The sequence below is a fragment of the Hemicordylus capensis genome, chromosome 2 (assembly GCF_027244095.1).
Source record: "Hemicordylus capensis ecotype Gifberg chromosome 2, rHemCap1.1.pri, whole genome shotgun sequence".
Lineage (NCBI taxonomy): Eukaryota > Metazoa > Chordata > Lepidosauria > Squamata > Cordylidae > Hemicordylus > Hemicordylus capensis.
In genome coordinates this window covers 429,264,242-429,282,601 of record NC_069658.1, presented here as the reverse complement: position 1 = coordinate 429,282,601, position 18,360 = coordinate 429,264,242, and the positions used below count along the sequence as shown (strand labels likewise).

Genomic DNA, 18,360 nt, shown 5'->3' with positions numbered 1-18,360 from the left:
TTGTACATAGTTCAGAAACTAAAATTGGTACAGGAGACAGCAGCCAACTTGGTATCTGGGTTTACCCGAAGAGACCATATAACACTGATTCTAAAAGTATTGCACTGGCTGCTGCTGTGTTTCCAAATGAAATACAAAGTGCTGGTTATTACCTATAAAGCCCTTAACGGCTTAGGTACAGGGTTCTTAAGAGAGTACCTTCTTTGTTGTGAACCCTGTCACCTTTTAAGATCACCTGGAGAGGTCTGGTTACAGTTGCCACCAACTCGTTTGGTGGCAACTCGGGACCGGGTCTTCTCTGTGGCTGCCCCAGGGCTTTGGAATGCACTCCCTGCTGAAATAAGAGCATCTCTGTTTGTTTTTAGGAGGACCCTGAAGACGTACCTATTTTCCCAAGCTTTTAACTGAAATCTAATTTTTAAATTTTAATGTGTTGTTCTCTATTGTGATTTTTATCTGTTTTATGAATTTTAAATGTTTTATATTTTATACTAGCAGACCTGGTGCATAGCATCTGCGCTGCTAGTTTGTTGCTGCGCTTTCCTTCCCCTCCCGCCACCCGCCTCCTCTCACCTTTCCCTCCCGCCCTTCGGCAGCACTTTCCTTCCCTGCTAGGCGTGGCGTGGCTCCACCGCCCACCTACCCAGACTCCGCTCAGCAGTGCTGCTCTGCCACCTTTCCTTCTCCCCTGTCAGCCCAGCAGCACTCCTCCCCCCACCACCACCGCCGGGCACAGCACAGCTCTGCTGCCCACCGCCAGCTCCTTGCCGTCCACCCGGCAGAGATTTCTGCGATGCATCCCCATTCATGGCCTGTCTTAGAGAAATAAGCATACAGAAGAAAGATATACATAGATAGATACAGATGGCCTGTCTTAGAGAAATAAGTCTATAGATTATGTCTATAATCTGTACACAGCCTAGAAATTTCTATATTAGGCAGCATAGAAATTTAACAAATAAATATAAATAATCATGACAGAGAGATGCTACTGCTGTTGTTCACAGTCAATAGTTTCTATAATCCAACGGTGACAGAAGAGATAGGAGGAGATGCGGTCTTGTGGTAATGAGCATGAATGGTCCCCTTTGCTAATTGTCCATTTGGATGGGTGACTACATGTGAGCACCCTCTGCTGTAAGATATTCCCCTTAGGGGATGAGGCTGTAGCTCAGTAGTAGAGTGTCTATTTCCATGCAGAAGGTCCCAGGTTCGCTCCCTGACACCTCCAAGTAAGGCTGGGAAAGTCTCTTGCCTGAAATCCTGGGGAGCCAATCAGTATAGACAATAGTGAGCTAGATGGAACAATGGTCTGACTCAGTAGAAGGCACCCTGTGTATTGAGTAACTGATTTGTATAGCCATAGGCCTGTAGAGGCAGCAGGACCATGGCCCTTCCAGTTGCCATTGGCTTAGCTGTCACAGCAGGACTAGGCAGCCTTGATCTAAACAGCCAAGTATTTGGGGGACAGGAAATAGCTTGGAATTTCAACTCTACTAAGGTCTTGTAACTACAGAAATATACCTATGCATTTACCAAGGAAAATGATGTCTTGCTCACACAAGAAGGACCCGGATCCCAGCCACACCTCATTTACTGTTTACGTATATGATTAAGTAAACTATGGAAATGTTGTTGGAGAAATCCTAGTCAGAGAATTAATCCTTCAGAAAATGAGATCAAAGACTGATCTCAAGGTGTACAGTACAGTTTTAGTGCTGAAGCCAAACAGGTCTAGCCATGCAGACTGCCTGAAAACAGTGTATAAGCTACTCTGAACTTTTTGGAGAATGAAAAGAGTACATATTGCTAATAAGACCTGAAGACTTCAACACTATGACCCCATACTGAGTCATAGGGTAAATTCCTAGCCCAGGTGCATAAATAGTATATAGTCATGCAAGAGGGGGTTCCCCTTTCGGCAGCTCTGCTAACTGAGCAAAGAGACACCTTTTAAAGTGATGATTCTCTTATATTTAGCAGGGGGAGAGCAACTGGCCCTATCCAACCCCAGCACAGCATCCCTCCAGTGGCTGTTAGGAGTGTGCATGGTTCGGGTCGGGCACTGTGTTAAAGACCTCCGGACTGGTTCGGAAGTCTGGTGGTCCAGAGGTTCAGAAGGGCGGGGGCATGTAGCTTTAAGGGGGTGGTGGTAGTACTTCCCCCCCCCGCCGCCGCTCTTCCCCCTCCGGCGCTGGTGCATTTAAAAATCTTCTTGGGGCGGCAGACTTCCTCCCTGCCGCCCCTGCCCCTGTCGTTGTCCTTCACAGCTTTCAACGAAGAAGAGCTAGCGGCGCACATGCACCCTGCGCAGCGCGCGCGCCACATACATCACGGCGCGCGTGCCAGTGGCGGAGACAAGCGTGCGCCCCGCGCAGGGCGCATGCGCGCCACCAGCTCTTCTTCGTTGAAAGCTGTGAAGGACAACGACAGGGGCAGGGGCGGCAGGGAGGAACTCTGCTGCCCCAAGAAGATCTTTAAACGCACCAGTGCCGGAGGGGGAAGAGCAGCGGGGGGAGTACTACCACCCCCCCTTAAAGCTACATGCCCCCCCCAGTGCCAGACCACGCCTCCGTGGTTCCGTGCACATCCCTAGTGGCTGTTGTTGGTGTCTACCTAATGTTTCCTTTTAGATTGTGAGCCCTTTGGGGACAGGGGTCCATCTTATTTATGTATTATTAATTTTTCTATGTAAACCACTTTGAGAATTTTGTTGAAGAGTGGTACATCATCATCATCATCAGGCATGCTCCAGTAAAGCAAACACGTCCAATAGACAGGCCTGGCTCAGGCACAGGTCCGATGCAGCACAGGAAAGGCTGACTTGCCACAGCACTGACCAACCTTCTGAAGACTTTTTGAGCTTCTTACTGGAACAGGTCCCTTCACAGACTGCTCCTGGTGAAGTCCCCTCCCTTTGGTTGCTGCAAACTAGTCTTATAAAGCCAGTGGCCACATTCCATTAGGCTCTGGAGAACAAACTAAACAGCAGCCATGTTAGGGCCAAGGTTGGGAGCCATGCTAGGGGAAATTAGCAATTCGTTTGGTCTGGTGAGGCAGGGAGAAGCCCAGGGGTATGTCAGGACAGAAATGGGCCTCCATATGGGAGCCATAACTTGTTTAATGGTCATCAGTCTTTTTAAATATCTTCCAGTTTAGTCTGTTCTTATCATATCCATCTGTATCCAGCTTGAATTTTATAATCAAGATTCAACAGACAGCATACTTGGAAGACCCTTTCCAAAACCATTATGATCACCAGGCCATCCTCCCTTAATTCCATTAACCTTGTTACATGCTCTCTCTTTAATGATAATAAATAATACAATATATTACAGAAACCCAAGTACAAATGCATTCTTCTTTGGCAGAAAATAAATTCAGTGAGACAACAGCCAGTGCAGAAAACAGCAGCATCCCCTCCCCCCTCCAAATTATAAAGCTTTGGAATGGACCTACAGACATGTCCATCTTCCAGGGTTCATGTGGTGATTGAATTCTTTTTTTGTCACACATCTCAAAAGCTGTGGGAGATCTGGCCATGGGTTCCTCCTTTCAGGTACCAGATTATTTTAAAATCAAAATTTAGCAAACTGCCCCCTCCTCTCTCACAGTCCAGAGTGGTAAGCAGGATAGCAGAGTGAGAATATCAGCACGACTATGGAGGGAATACTGAACCATGCAAGGTTGATTAGAAATGGTCTCTCTTCAGACGGTCACTTGCTTGAGCCAACATAAGATGGAAACTGAGTCAAGACAAAGTTCTTCACTGTGTTTTTGTTTAGTCCATGAAGCTTGCCGCAACTTTGTCTAGGGAGGGACCGAAACAAACATGGTATGGGTCCACCTAGCTTCCTTCTAATCAATTTGATCTCAATTGGCCCATAAATAAGATAAAATTGGTTTATGGGCTTAAATTAACTGGTGGCATGTGTACTCTTTCTATGGCTGAGATTTGCATGGCCTCTTTGGGATTTCATGCAAATTCTCAGCCCTCAGCACAAATCTGCAGTCCAATATCTTTCTCCTTTTCTGTGAGCATAACCATAACCCCATTCTTAAGGTTTCTTTGTTCTGTTTCTTCCGTATGTGGATTAATGCTATACTGCCCATAAAAAAGCTAGTGGCAAGCATTATTGCATAGACTGAATGGGACCAAGTCTAGGAAACTCAAGCTTAGCCTATTATATGCCCAAACCCCAAAGCCCAAAGCATATATAGGCCTGGGGGATTTGTCCAAAGGATGACCAGGAAGTCAAACGTAAGTAGCTAAACAAATGACCCCAAACCCAGCACAGCTGCAGATTCTAAGACCCCGGGCATGCTTTAGAACTCTTCCATCCAAGAGGTTGGAAAACTGATCTGAGAGGTTGGGAAACCATTCTAGCTCAGTGCTGCTGGATGAAGGCATTTTTGCTGAGACAGATCATAGTGGAACAGCCCATTTTCTGGCCTTGCATTCACAGAAACATGCAGACACACTCCCAAGATGGTTAATCATGTCTCCCCCATACCCTCTTCCAACCCTTGGCACCAGCAGAAGCTACTTGCTCTTTGGATTATTAGGCACAGAGACAGTGTTCATTCGGTATCAGGGGTGTCCAGTGTGTCTCTTTTCCTTCTCATCCAGAGCTCTTTTGTCTATGCGGAGGGGGACATTTCCATGCTTTTCTCTTTCTCTTCCCACTCTTCTTCCGACTCATAGGTGCCTTTTACAATTGCTACTCTCTCAGACATATTCATTGAGTGGGGCATCAGAAAGTAGTGGTACAGCAGTGAAGCCAGGATGCCTCCACAGATGGGTCCTACCCAGAAGACCTGGGAAAGCAAGAGAAGGAATTAGAATCTTTCAAAGGCTTTCAAACTCCCCCTGATGGCCACATCAGATAGCCTGTGTGATATCTCCAGTGCACCAAGCACCTGATTAATTCTATAACCCTTTTCCACCATGCATATGTCCAGATGGTCATTTGGAACAAAAGGAGATGAATGTATTCTATTTGGACTGATTTATTCAAGTCCTAAAGCAAGAATGGACAATGACTAAACCAAGACTCAGATCACAAAGGTCATCATTTAATTTCTCCTAAATAAAATAAATAAATAAATAAATATTTTAAAAAAATTCAGGGATATTAGGAGGCTCCTGATTGGGCAAAACCTTCTAAAAATGTCAAAAGAAGCAAAATGGGTTTTGATGAAACTAGTACATTTCTTATTGTATGTGTGTGTGTTTTTGTGTGTGTGATCTGCATATCCCTAGGTTGCCTCCGAGTTCTTACAAAAAGCAAAACAAAATACAAAAATGGAGGTAAAATTTGGAGGAACCTGATAATGCCTAATGAACTGAGAAATTTTGAGGGAAGTAAAAACAGTTTCCATAAAACTAGTAAATTTTGTCAGGGAGGTTCTGTGAATTTCTAGTCCAGATCTGCATCTCCAGCCTAGAGTTTATTTGGCCACAAAGTCAGCTATGTTAGAAAGGAGAGTGTATGGGATAGTAGCCAAGTTCTGAATCTCATCACCCACCACTGCAACTATGATATCGTGGACCTTCCCAAAATATAGTGGCCCAACACTTTTGTACACCATAAATATATGATACTGTTCATGATCTGCAATGGTAAAACCCTTCCATGACATACATTAGAACTTTGGTCTTGCAACCACAAAATGTTGCTCTGTAGCAATTAAGGAGTAGTTCACATGACTCATATGTTGCTATCATCATCTATCCTAAGGTGAAAAGCTGGCTTCTTACCCAATGAGCAGGGGTGAATCTATTTGTGACAACAGCAGGCCCAAAGGACCTGGCCGGATTCATAGAGCAGCCAGTGAAATAGATCTGTGGAGAGGAAAAACTGTGGGTTAGGCATCTTAATCCTTCCTGTAATCTCACCGTGGTTGCTTTCCATCAGTCAGTCAGTCAGTCTACTGATATGCTGGTCTTGTGGTAGCAAGCATGACTTGTCCCCTTAACTAAGCAGGGTCTGCTCTTGTTGCATGTGAATGGGAGACTAGAAGTATGAGCACTGTGAGATATTCCCCTCAGGGGATGAAGCCGCCGCCCTGGGAAGATCAGAAGGTTCCAAGTTCCCTCCCTGGCAGCATCTCCAAGATAGGGCTGAGAGAGATTCCTGCCTGCAATCCTAGAGAAGCCGCTGCCAGTCTGTGAAGACAATACTGAGCTAGATAGACCAATAGTCTGGCTCAGTATATGGGAGCTTCCTACGTTCCCTGAAAAATCAGCTGGACATTCTCATGTCAGCTAGCATATCCACAACATTCTGTAGTGTTGGTTGGGAAGGATAGTGAAGTTTGTCCACACACCTTTTGGACTCCCTGCAGCAGCAGATCTCTGCTCAAAGGAGGCTAGGGCATTTCCTGGCAGCCGCTTCACCCAGCAACGGTAGCCGCAAACAGGGAAGGGCAGAAAGAGGTGCATCAAAGAAGAGAAGCTCCTTAGAGCACAGATTTCGGCACAGACTTTGTGCCACCTATGCTGATGCTGTTTGGTATAGCATGCAGCTTGGCTCCTTTGCTTGAGTGACCAAGAAATATCCATCCTGCAGATATGCTTGTACAGTGCACCTTGTTGGGCCACATTTTCTGCTTTTGGCACACTACGATTCTGACAAGGGCGGAGCCATCATTGCGTGAATGGGCTCAAAGAACCTGGGCTTGCCAGCCTTCAGGGGCTGCGCCCCGCGCCCCAGCCACGCCCCCTGCTTCTGATGTCAGACGCAGGGGCATAGTTCAGCTCGCAAATGGGGCCACTTGGCCCCGTTTGGGAGCAAAATCGGCCAGCGCCGCTTTTGCGGCTTGGCCAGGAGCAGCTCTCCCTGCCCTTTAAAGGCAGGAAGAGCCACTCTGGCCGCGCTGCAAATGTGGTGCTGGCCAATCGTGCTCCCAAACGGGGCCACGCGGCCCAGTTTGCAAGCTAAACTACTCCCCCGGCATCTGACGTCAGACGCAGGGGGCGTGGCTAACCGTTGCTCCCTATGTCTGACGCTGAACCTGGGCTGCTGTTGGCTTCCCTCCGTGCAAACGCGTAACAACGATCGGGCAAGGGGAGACAGTTGTCTGGGGGCCCCACTGCCTGGAGGGGCCCCCCAGAGGCACCTCACGTGACTCCCCATTGCCCCCTGCCCAGCCCCAAGGCCCCTCAGCCACTTGCCCTGTTCGCCGTCTCTCCTGCTTGTTCTCCTGGCCCGCAATGGAAGCAGCAGACCAGCTGCCAAGAGCTGCTTTTCTCCCTTTTCTCTCAGCTGATCGGCGGGTGGGCAATGGGGCTTCCACGGAGGCCTCCGTGTAGGCCTCTGTGAAGCCTGAACTCCAGTAGGGCCCAAGCCAGCCAGGAAGGAAGGAGGAGGCAGCCAGAGTGGCCACCACTGTTCTCTGCAGCAGACCCCCTGCAGCCCTGCCCAGCCCAGCATTTGCCAGGTAGAGTGTGAACTCCCTTTTGTGGTTACCTTCCCCCGATACATAGGCATCTGCTTGCCATAGGGCTTTGATATCGGGGGGAGGGACTGAGAAGTCTCTGAATATTTATTTTTAAACAGCTTGGAAAATTTGCTGGCTTAAAAAAAAACTGTCTAAAAAGTCCTATAAGTGGCTTGTTTCATGGCAGAAAATTACAAAAACTTCTGGAAGAAACAGTATTATATTTATTTTATTCATTCATTCATTCATTTATAAATGCACTTATGTTCAAGTTGTTTTGCAACCCAGAAGGTCTGAGTGGGAACTGTGAAGCATGTGTGGTGCTTTTATTTTATTTTATTTTCCTTGTGTGTGAACTGCTCCCCAATAACTTGCAGGGACTTCAGGGTAAATCTGGCCAACATGTGAATGCAGCACCTCCATTCCAGAGGAGATGTGTCTTAAAGGGCTTTAAAAGCCTCCTGTGAAAAACCTCCTGGAATCAAACTTGACTGAATTTGTTCAGAATTCTGAGAAAACAAACATAGGCTCACCCTGCATGATTAAAAGTCTCCTTTGCTAATCTGCAGCAAGGGGCCCATTTTAATAATTCATCTTTCTAGTGTGTTCTAGGCATTACAAGTAGCACAGATGTATAGTACTCAATGTATATCACTATATATTGTGACATGTGCGTGTGTGTATTCAGTGAAATGTATTTCCAGGCAGCATACTTATTTTGGAATATCAGACTTAAATCCTTGGGGACATGGGGTGTGCGGAGGCCCTGGACTTTGAGTGGGGGGGCCCCATTTTAAAATCTCATCTCTGGGCCCACTCCAACCTTGCTACGCCCCTGCCTCCGTGCCTGGATGCTGAGTATGTAGGCTGATAATCAGTGGAGAGGCTGATGTGGCGCAATCCTGCTAGGAACTGGATGTATATGTGTGCGTGTGTTGGATTTCGTTTAGCTCCATGGACCAGTTTACAGATTATAGTGACACCCTCTCCCAGACAAACTTGGGATTGCCAGTTCTTAGAGCCTGACCTGAAGTTTCATAGTTTTAGCCTTCTTCTCTGGTCTCCAGGGAAGGAGCGGAATTTTGAGTCAAAATCAAGAGAAGAAGTTATTTTGTGCTTGGCTTGTTTTGCCATTTATTCCTCCCCTGCTTCCTTCAGGCTCCACTCCGAGGCACCTGGCACAGCCTGGTTTACCTGATTTACCAGGGGCTACCCTCTGCCTCCATTAGTTACCATCAGGCCCCACTTTGTTCCATGTGGTTTCATCCCCTGACCTGCCAGGCCCTTTGCTCTCAGGACCCATCCACTGCATTGTGGGGTCTGAGCCTTGGGAGACCTGGCAGCATGACACACAATTGCCTCAGGAGGGTATGGGACTGTTATCAGACTGGCAGCACACACGCTGTGCAGTGTGAACTCTCCTGTGGTTTTATGATCTTCTTTCCACCTCTCCCTTCCTTGAGTTTATGTGCAATCAAAAATCAAAAAGAAAAGCCTCAAATGATAGCTGAGAGACTCACCCCAACTAGGTGACCCAGGGTGATAGAGAGCCCAATGGACAGAGAGGGGGAGCCCACATTGTCATTTCGGCGGCTGTCAGTTGAGGCAAAAATGCACATCACAAGCTGGAAGGTGATGATCATCTCCACGACCACGGCCTGGCCTGCAGTGGTGTTGTTGCTGAGCTGTCAGGAGAGAGAACAAGAAGATTCAGGCTGCAATCCTACACAGTCCTATCAGAGGGCTACTCCCAATGAAATCAAGGAAACCTACTTCCGGCTCAGTAAACATACTTAAGGCTGGGTGCTCATTGACAAACACTTTCGAAGCATGTGCAAAAGGCCTTCAAGGCTGCTATTAGATTCCAGTCCTCTGAGCAAGTGACTTTGCAATTTACAAAGCTGTACTTGGGCATTCCCATGCTCGCTGCAGATGTGGTCTTTCATACCAAGTAAGCAATTCTCTTCACTAAGCTCTTTAGAAATCAAGACTGCAGTTTCATTTCCCCCTTCTAGCAGGGTTTCCCAACCTTGGTTCCCCAGATGTTGTTGGACTACATCTCCCATCATCCCCAACCACAATGGGTATGATGGGAGTTGTAGTACAACAGCTTATAGGAAACCTAGGTTGGGAAACTCTGCTCTATAGGACAAGAAAGCCATCTCAAAGTGATGGCTGCAAAAATAAAACAAAGTCCTCTCCTAGAGGATTCCATTGACTTGTCAATGAAGAGAGAGAGAGAGAGAGAGAGAGAGAGAGAGATGGACAAGTCAATGGAATCCTCTAGGAGAGGACTTTGTTTTATTTTTGCAGCCATCACTTTGAGATGGCTTTCTTGTCCTTTATAAATGAATATATCATTTCTGTCACTCCTGATTATATTTATAATCTTACTGACACATCTCCCCTTTCCTCCCACCATGTCTCTTCCAAATTGCCATGAAAGCACAAGAAGCTTTCTGAGGAAGAAGTGTAAGAAGAAGGACGGGTGCTTGAAATAGCTTGAAGCAGCCTAAAATGGAGATCGGTGAGATTCTTGGCCATTACTTGGACAGACCTCAGTCTCACACTAGGGTCAAGCACACGTTAGATTGAACCCTAACCGTATATGTTTGGGATCTAGCTATGCTGAGGTCAATGAAATGCACTATAGATGGCAAGTCCTGTGGGCTGGGCACTGTTACCCAAAAGGCTGGTTCTTGTTTTATTAGTTGAGTGTGTGTAATTCAAATGTCAGGCCTCCATGGACCAGCAGGTTCAGTGCATTACAAATGCCCCTCCTTTGTGTTCTCTTCTGCATCAACAATAATCAGACATGAAATCATGCAAGAGATGTTCAACAGCAGTGTTAACCCCTGATTCAGTTTTCTGTACAGTGCATCATCTTGTCTGCTAACAAAAATGTTAACAATTCTAGAATAAGAATGGTGCTGGTGAAAACTTAGGGAATGAGGGGACACAGGCAACATCCTTGGCACAGCATAAAGGAGGGACACTGAATAAGCAGGAGCTGAAATCTGAGTCAGTTGGAGCAAATTCATGATGCGGCTATTGCAAGGGACACTGGAAACTTCCCATTGCCTTTAACACTAGGTTGGTGAAATTCCACTTTCCAGGGCAAAACATCTAAGATTTTTTCAAGGCAAAGACAAGTGTCTTTTCCCAGAAGGTTTCTACGCATGCCTACAGTTAGCATAAATTTCACATAAAGTGAAAATCAAAGCAAATTTACTGGTTCCTCCTAAGCCAAAAAGGCTGAGAATGTTCATGGGAAGCCAAAGAAGTTCTATAAGATATGTGAAAGGTGATTTCTGTAACTCTTATCCAAGAGATCCGCTGTACTATCACTGTGTGTGCTTCCGGTATCACTCTTGCTTATGCTGGCTTAGCTAAGCTCCCGAGTCCTGAATCTTTCTCTGTCCAGGTTTAACTAGACTCTGAGTCCTAAATCTTCCCAGCTAGTTTAATATGGCCACCATCTAGCATAGAGTTAAGCACGCTGAAGAGCCCATTGAATCAATGGGCTTATGGCCTTCAGCAGGGAGCTAAAGAGGTCTCTCTGTGTGGCTGATTTTCTTTCCAATGACTGCAGCCCTTTGCATTGCACTGACAGCCACTCCTGAGAGTCCTCCAAGTAACTAGAGTGAATTTTCAAATGGCATGTTGAGAAAGAGGAGGCAGTGAGAAAGGGGAGCCTGAAAAGCCCCATTATGTGCTCATCACACACAGCTCTTTGGAGCACAGCTGCTTTCCCAAGATTGACCAAAGCCACGTTGACAAAAAATAGCAACAACAGTTTGAAATGGTGCAAAATGATTTCCAAAATATACACTCACACAGAAGTACACACACACAACCCCCCCCCCCCTGTTTTCTGTCCACAGCCTCCTTACACATTTATTTTGCTCCTCCTTCAGGTGGCAAAGTTGGAGTTAAAGAATCTCTCTCTCTCTCTCTCTCTCTCTCTCTCTCATTTTGGACTGACTCACTCACCCCCTTAGGATATGAGAAGCCTTTGGAAGAAATACCGCCTTGTAAATTACTCGGCACGGCAAACCTGTCATGCCAGCAACCTGCCAGGTGTATCATAAGTGCACCCTTCGTCTTACACTTCAGTGTGACGCGCTGCAAGTTATCCAGGGGATGGAGTCGCTTCTATTATTTTCGGCTCTCTATGGAGATACAATTTCCCCATAAGGGCATGTTTGTTTGCCTGAGAATTCCTTGCACAAGATGCCAGACTGTCTCTGGAATGAATTCTATCCCCAGCAGCAGAAAGTACTTACCGCATTGATTGCTAAGTTGCCACGGGCATTAGCTGGAGTCACTCCATAAAGGATGCCTGCACCGGCAATGGCTCCTACCAGCTGGGCCACAATGTAGAAGAGGGACCGGAGAAAAGAGATCTGGTTCCCGACAAAGAAGGCGATGGTCACCGCTGGGTTGAAATGGCCACCGCTGATGGGACCAAATGTCTGTACCATAGTGGCGATAGCCAAGCCGAAAGCCAGGGCAATCTGGAGGATGCTCGGCAAGGCTGAGGGCCATTTCAGGGCTGAGCCTAAACCGAAGAAGACGAAAATCGCGGTGCCTAAGAACTCGGAGAAGACAGCTCGTGCAAAGGCAATGGTGCAAACTTCTCTCCTCATGATGACTGGGCTGACTCCCAAGGAGTGACAGTGAGGGTTTCTCTTCTGCCTTGGATGCTAAGAGACTGTAGAAATATATGGGGCCACACAGATATCTATATATACCTACAGGTGCAGCAAGAAGGCATTGTACCAAGATATGGGTGGAGTCAAGCTGGTGACCAGTCCTCTCCCCTCCCCCCACCTGTTCCTGTGGAGTTTGGAAACTTTCCATCTACAGACAAACACCTACACCTTCCACTTTCGTAGGTTCCAGCACTGGTGATGATTTTCTTCCTTTCTCCTCTTGACAATAGGGACCCTATTGAATATCCACAATATTGCATAATGCCATCAAGATTAGCACTTTGACTGTTTGCTCTGCCCTTTTTCTTTTCTTTCTTTTCTGAATACATTCCTTCAGTTTGTAATGGCATTTCGCGGTTTTTTTTTTTAAACCTGCTTCTGGCACTCACATTTTCTCACCTTAAAAACACACATTCTTTTATTCCTCCTCGGGACTGAAAGGGAGGGAAATAATCTGACAATAACTGTAGCCAAATCCGCAGAACTGGATTCTCCGGTACACCGACATCTATCCTGAGAAGAGCGTTGGACTTGTGCCTTGTTTGCCTGGGAGAACCTGAAACCCAGACCTTTGCCCCAAGTGCCTGTGGAAAACTAGAAGCTTACACAGGGTCGTGAATAACATGCAAGTGTAGCAGCAAGACTGCTGTTGAGAGCCCATATTATGACCATATTACACCAGGACTATACCAACTGGATTGGCTCCCGAAGGCCAACTCCATTTACGGCTTTAAGGGTAAGAATCAGCCCTCTGAAATGGATCAGAGTAATGGCTGACATCCTGACCAACACTGTGTGTATGCAGCCAAAAGAAGGAAATGTGCAGTGGTTGCATTCTTGCTTCTGAAGCGTGGGCACTTGCACAGGTGTGGGGGGGCAATTTTCACAAATCTCCCTTTCCCCAAGAAATGCTTGGAGCAATGTGCAAATATGTCCCTGGGGATTATGCAGCCCTCAGTGATATATTTGTGCATTTCTGGGGGAAGCGGAAATTGCCAAAAAACCCCAACCCCCTGTGCATGTGTGAGTGCCTACAAAAGTGGGAATGCATCCACATCCATTGCATGGGTCCTTCTTTTAGCTGCATGTGTGCAACATTAGTCAGAATGTCGGCTATTATGTTTCTGGTCCAATTCAAAGGGGAATTGGGTTGGGACCTGGATACCTGAAGACCTTATTTTGCTGCTTTTTAATGAACCTGACTCTGTACTGTGGTCAGTAGGACAAGAACTGCTGTGGTCCTTCCACCTAGTGAAGATGGGAAAGGAACATGTTACTGGACATGTTTGAATAAGAGCCTTTGGAATGATTTGCCCAAGAAGACCCTGTTAGACAGTTCTTTGAGAACATTAAATGGCAAGTAAAAACCATGCTATTCAAATGTGCTTTTTATAGTCATCACTGAAGAATCTATCTATCTATCTATCTATCTATCTATCTATCTATCTATCTATCTATCTATCGCTTATTTAAAATATTTATATGCCGCTTTTCAACAAACAGCAAAAGTTAAGCCAAGAGAGTTAGCCATAGTGAGAGGAATGGGAAGATGGTTCCCTGTCCCAAAGGATCTCAGTCTAAAAAGAAACACAAGGTTGACACCAGCAGTGAGTGACCACTGGGAGGAATGCTAGACTGAGAGGAACAGAAACAGTTGCTCTCACTCTGTTAAATATAAGAGAAACACCACTTTAAAAAGATGCCTCTCTGCCCAGTTAGCAGGGCTTGGGATTTTTGCTGCGGACATAGTTCTTTTTGCAGTGTTATTATCTAGCAGTTTTATTTCTTGGGTTTTCATTGTTTATTGTATAGAATGCTGTAAGTAACTTTGAGCTACCGGTCGGAACTGGTTGGAACCGGTCGGAACTGGTTGGAACCGGTCGGAACTGGTCTGAACCGGTTGGAACCGGTTGGAACCAGTCGGAACTGGCTTGAGCCAGTTTGAGCCGGTTTGAACCGGTGGGAACCGGTCTGAACCGGTCTGAAATGTTTTGAACTGGTCTGAACCAGTCGGAACTGGTCTGAACCAGTCGGAACTGGTTTGAACCAGTCCAAACCGGTTTGAACTGGTCTGAACCGGTTTGAGCCGGTCGGAACCGGTCTGAGCTGGTCGGTCCATTCGGAACCGGTTTGAGCTGGTCGGAACCGGTTTGAGCTGTTCGGAACCAGTTTGAACCAGTGTGAACTGGTCAGAGCCTGTCTGAACCAATCGGAAAGGGCATGAGCCGGTTTGAACCAGTTTGAGCTGGTCGGAACCGGTCTGAACTGGTCAGAACCAGTCTGAACAGGTCGGAACTGGTCGGAACCGGTCAAAACTAGTCAGAACCGGTCGGAACCGGTTTGAACCGGTCTGATCCAGTCTGCACCGGTTTAAACCAGTCTGAACTGGTCTGAGATGGTCAGAACCAGTTTAAACCATTCTGAACCAGTTTGAACCAGTCTGAACTGGTCGGAACCAGTCAGAACCGGTCGGAACCGGTTTGAATAATTCAGAACCAGTTTGAACTGGTCTGAACCGGTTTGAACCAGTCTGTACCGGTTTGAGCCTGGCAGAACTGGTTTGAACTGGTTTGAACCAGTCAACTCATCTGAACCAGACAGAATCAATCGGAGCCGGTTTGAACCCGTCAGAACCAGTCAGAACCAGTTTGAACCAGTTGAAACCAGTCGAAACTGGTTTGAGCCAGTTTGAAACCGGTCAGAACTGGTTTAAGTCAGTTTGAACCAGTTTGAACTGCCGGAACTGGTTGGAGCCGGTCGGAACCAGCCCTGGGACATAGTATTATGGCTTCATAACGCTGCGGAGCATGTCAGCCAGGGTTCTAATTCTCCACATTTGTATATTTTACACTCAAAACTATTTACAGTACAAATAAATACAATATAATAAAATAGAAGGAAACTTACATTAAAACCAACAGAACTTGCCGCCACTTAGGGCCAGGATGCCAAAGAGCAGATCTGATTTACACAAGGAATTGCCGTTGCTTTTGAGTCTGACTTCTTCTCTTTTCCTTCTTTTTGACTGCCGGGTTAGGGTTAGAGCAGCTGAATAACTGTACCTGTGTACAGATCTGTGCTGTCCCTATTCACATGTTATGTTCAACACTTGTACTAGGGTACAACGTTATTAATAATATTAATTCACATGTTATGTTGAACACAGGTACAGCAGAGCACTTCCTATGTGTACCATGCATTTGAGGGACCTGTACCCAGGTTCACTTTAGTCAGGGCTGTCCTTAGGGCATGACAAGCAGGGCAACTGCCTCGGGCCGTGCTCTTTTAACCCCCATTAGAATTAACTGGAAGGGGCCCCCACACTGGCTGATTTGCCCTGGGTCACACACCCTACCAGAGCTCTTTAAGGATGGCCCTGACTTTCGAAATGAACACAGGTATAGTCATTCACACAAAAACACATACGATACGAGCGTACCAGCATTTCAATGCAGATAAAACATACTAGGTTTGTTCACATGACTGTGAACTGGGTAGGACAAGTGTCCTACCCAGGTTCGGGAGCTGTGTGCACTCTAGATTTTCAGTTGGGTGCTTGTAAAAAGCAAGGTAGGAGGCAGCATGGTGTTTGATCATTTGCTAAGCCCCAGCTGAGTAGGAAAGTTTTTCTTCCTAGTTTGTTCATAGGCTGGGGACAGGATCGGGGTAGGGTGTGCTTGTCCTCTTCAATTGAGGTGCAGCATACAAGCACACTCCTCACCTCCTGCCTTGCCTCCTACCTTTTTGCAAGCATACACTTGAAAATTGAGAGAACACACAGCTCCCAAAACTGGGTAGGATAGTTCACAGTCATGTGAACAAGCCTAATATCTGAACAGGGCTAGATTGCATGCGTGTTGAACATAACAGTTAGGGCTGCTTGTTCAAGTAGTGCCTCATTTTGAGACCACTGTGTGAGCAGGATTATTGAGTTGGCCCACAGACTAGGAAGGAAGCGAAAGGTGAAACATCCTGCTGAGAGGTAAATGGCAAGAAGATCTCCTACAAGACCTTTTGACACCTCACAGTGTTTGCACCGATGTCATCCTGCTCACAATGCAAAACCCACAGAGTAGGTGCTCAGTGTAAAAGAACTTGCCAAGCAAATACCTAGAGGATGACTCATGCAAGCAAAAGAGCTCACATCCTGGATAGAAAGAGGGAAACAACATCTTCATCATCAATGGTCAATTTGACTTGGGGGAAATTCCTTCCTGATTCCAAGTATGACAATTTGGAAAATCGATCTATTATCCAACATCATGTCACAGGTATCAGTTGTTTCTGATTTCTAGATACCCAAGGGGGAAGACACCCTCACTTTTCAGTACTTTTCAAGGGGGAGGTACTGATCCTTTCTGACCCGTTTGCTACAACTGAGGCACCAGGAAAGAAATATATGATATGTTTTCATACATATCTTGAACCCAGTGAGGTTATTTTCTATCCAAACTTTTCCAAGTATTTAAGCCTCCCTCAATAAGATATTAATGAAAAGGCCTGTAGGTAGCGGAAGCATAGGAAACTCAGTGGGGTCCCACAGCTCCTTGGGAGTACACCTAGCAAACCACATCTGAATTGCCATGAGCACTAGGGCTGGAAGAAATTTTGGGCAGACTTTCAGAGGCTGCATTTGCACATAATGTGGAACCACAGGTCCAATGGGCCTCTGGTTCCACTCTCCGCCTCGCCCCACTCTCCTATCTGGATTCAGACATAATGGAGAGCGTCCTCTCTGCAGCCAGCAAGATCGCAGAGAGGAGGGGGAACTGACTATGCAGGCTTCTTCTTGACTGAAGGACAGGCCTAAAGCCAGTCACAGCCAGAGCTGAGGCAGGAGCTTCTTCCCTCAGCTGGTTGAAGGAGACACAGCCTGTGGCTCTGCATTCGGACATACCACAGGGGTGTGCTTGAACCATTCACTGCTGAACCAGTTCACCTTGAACCAGGCCGGTTCAGCAGCTTGATCATGAACCAAACCAGGGGTGGTTTGGTCCGCAATTGATCCAGACCAAACAGAGTTCAGGCAAACCAGTTCAGCAGCAAAGGGGCAGCCGGGCGGGGGCAGTGAGAGCAGTAAGTGGGTGGCTTCCTAAAGAAAGCATCACACATGCTTGGGACTGTGCAGGGGCGGGGAGTGGCGGTGCCAGCAGACTTGCCAGCTGGGAAATAACTATTCTATCTTCCTTGCCGCTCCTCCTGGCAGCCCCTTAACATTTCCTGGACCCTCCCCCCTTTACAAGTATTTGCCCCCCGAACCACCAAACCAGTTCAGTCAAATGGACCGGACTGGCCAGTCAGTTTGACGGAGTGGTTCAGCAGCATGCAGTTCGGCTCGAATTCAATTCAAATTCGAGCCAAAACATTATTTTTGGTTTGTGCACACTCCTATTCTGTAATAATCAGAGAGCATGTATGTTGGTTCAACTTGGTATTCTTTGGCTGACATAGGAGTACTGCACAAATGTTACATTCCACCGTATGCATCATGTTGCACAGTATGTTAGCCCTCGTGTTTTGTAACTCTTCTTCATGATCGAGAACATCATCATCATCATCATCATCATCATCATCATCATCATCCAATTTCTATACAGCTCTTCCAAAAATGGCTCAGGGCAGTTTACACAGAGAAATAACAAACAAATAACACAACCAAACATGGGGTGATGAAGTTGTCCTACTTGCTTCACACAGTGTGATTAATGCCACAACTGAGTTGTGTTCTTTCAACTGCGTGTTATTGTAAGATTGAGCTGTAGAGTTGCGGTTTCCAGACTTTCTACATCCAGGGGAAAGTTTCTTCATGTCATTGCTGAGAAAATTCATAAGTGTCACAGAACCTTACACAGTGCAGGGACTACTGTGGCATGTTCTGGGACTCACACTCAGTACATGTGGGTGCTGGCCAGGCATTTGGAGCCTCACCATCACTGTGCATGAAATGAGGGTGCACCTTACATCACACCCAACACAAACGTGATTCCACATTACAGGCGAGGAAGATCGACAGCAATGAGCAAGCAGCCTTTCAGGAAAACGTGCCCATCATTGCTGATTGTCTCAAACAACATCCCCAAATAAATTAGGGTTCTGTGAAGCACCGTTTGTAAACTAGTTGTGTAGTGCAAAAACCTGGAATCTGTATGTTTGTAAACTTTATTCTTCTGTAATTCCTTGCAGGTGATTTCCCCCCAGCTTC

The 18,360-nt window shown here is 46.5% G+C and overlaps 1 protein-coding gene and 1 long non-coding RNA gene across 2 annotated transcripts; one reads left to right on the top strand and one right to left on the bottom strand.

Moving 5' to 3' along the window:
* Positions 1-3,302: 3,302 nt before the first annotated feature.
* Positions 3,303-12,092, bottom strand: LOC128341577 (aquaporin-5-like). Its single transcript, XM_053287859.1, has 4 exons — positions 11,730-12,092; positions 8,964-9,128; positions 5,762-5,845; positions 3,303-4,818 (listed from the first exon to the last, which is right to left on the bottom strand). The coding sequence occupies exons 1-4, from the start codon at positions 12,090-12,092 to the stop codon at positions 4,642-4,644; spliced, it is 789 nt and encodes a 262-aa protein (XP_053143834.1). The 3' UTR covers positions 3,303-4,641.
* LOC128341578 (uncharacterized) lies at positions 7,055-13,654 on the top strand. The gene is made up of 3 exons (XR_008314479.1): positions 7,055-7,443; positions 9,890-9,970; positions 11,445-13,654. It is a non-coding gene; the product is annotated as an uncharacterized LOC128341578 (long non-coding RNA).
* Positions 13,655-18,360: the final 4,706 nt, after the last annotated feature.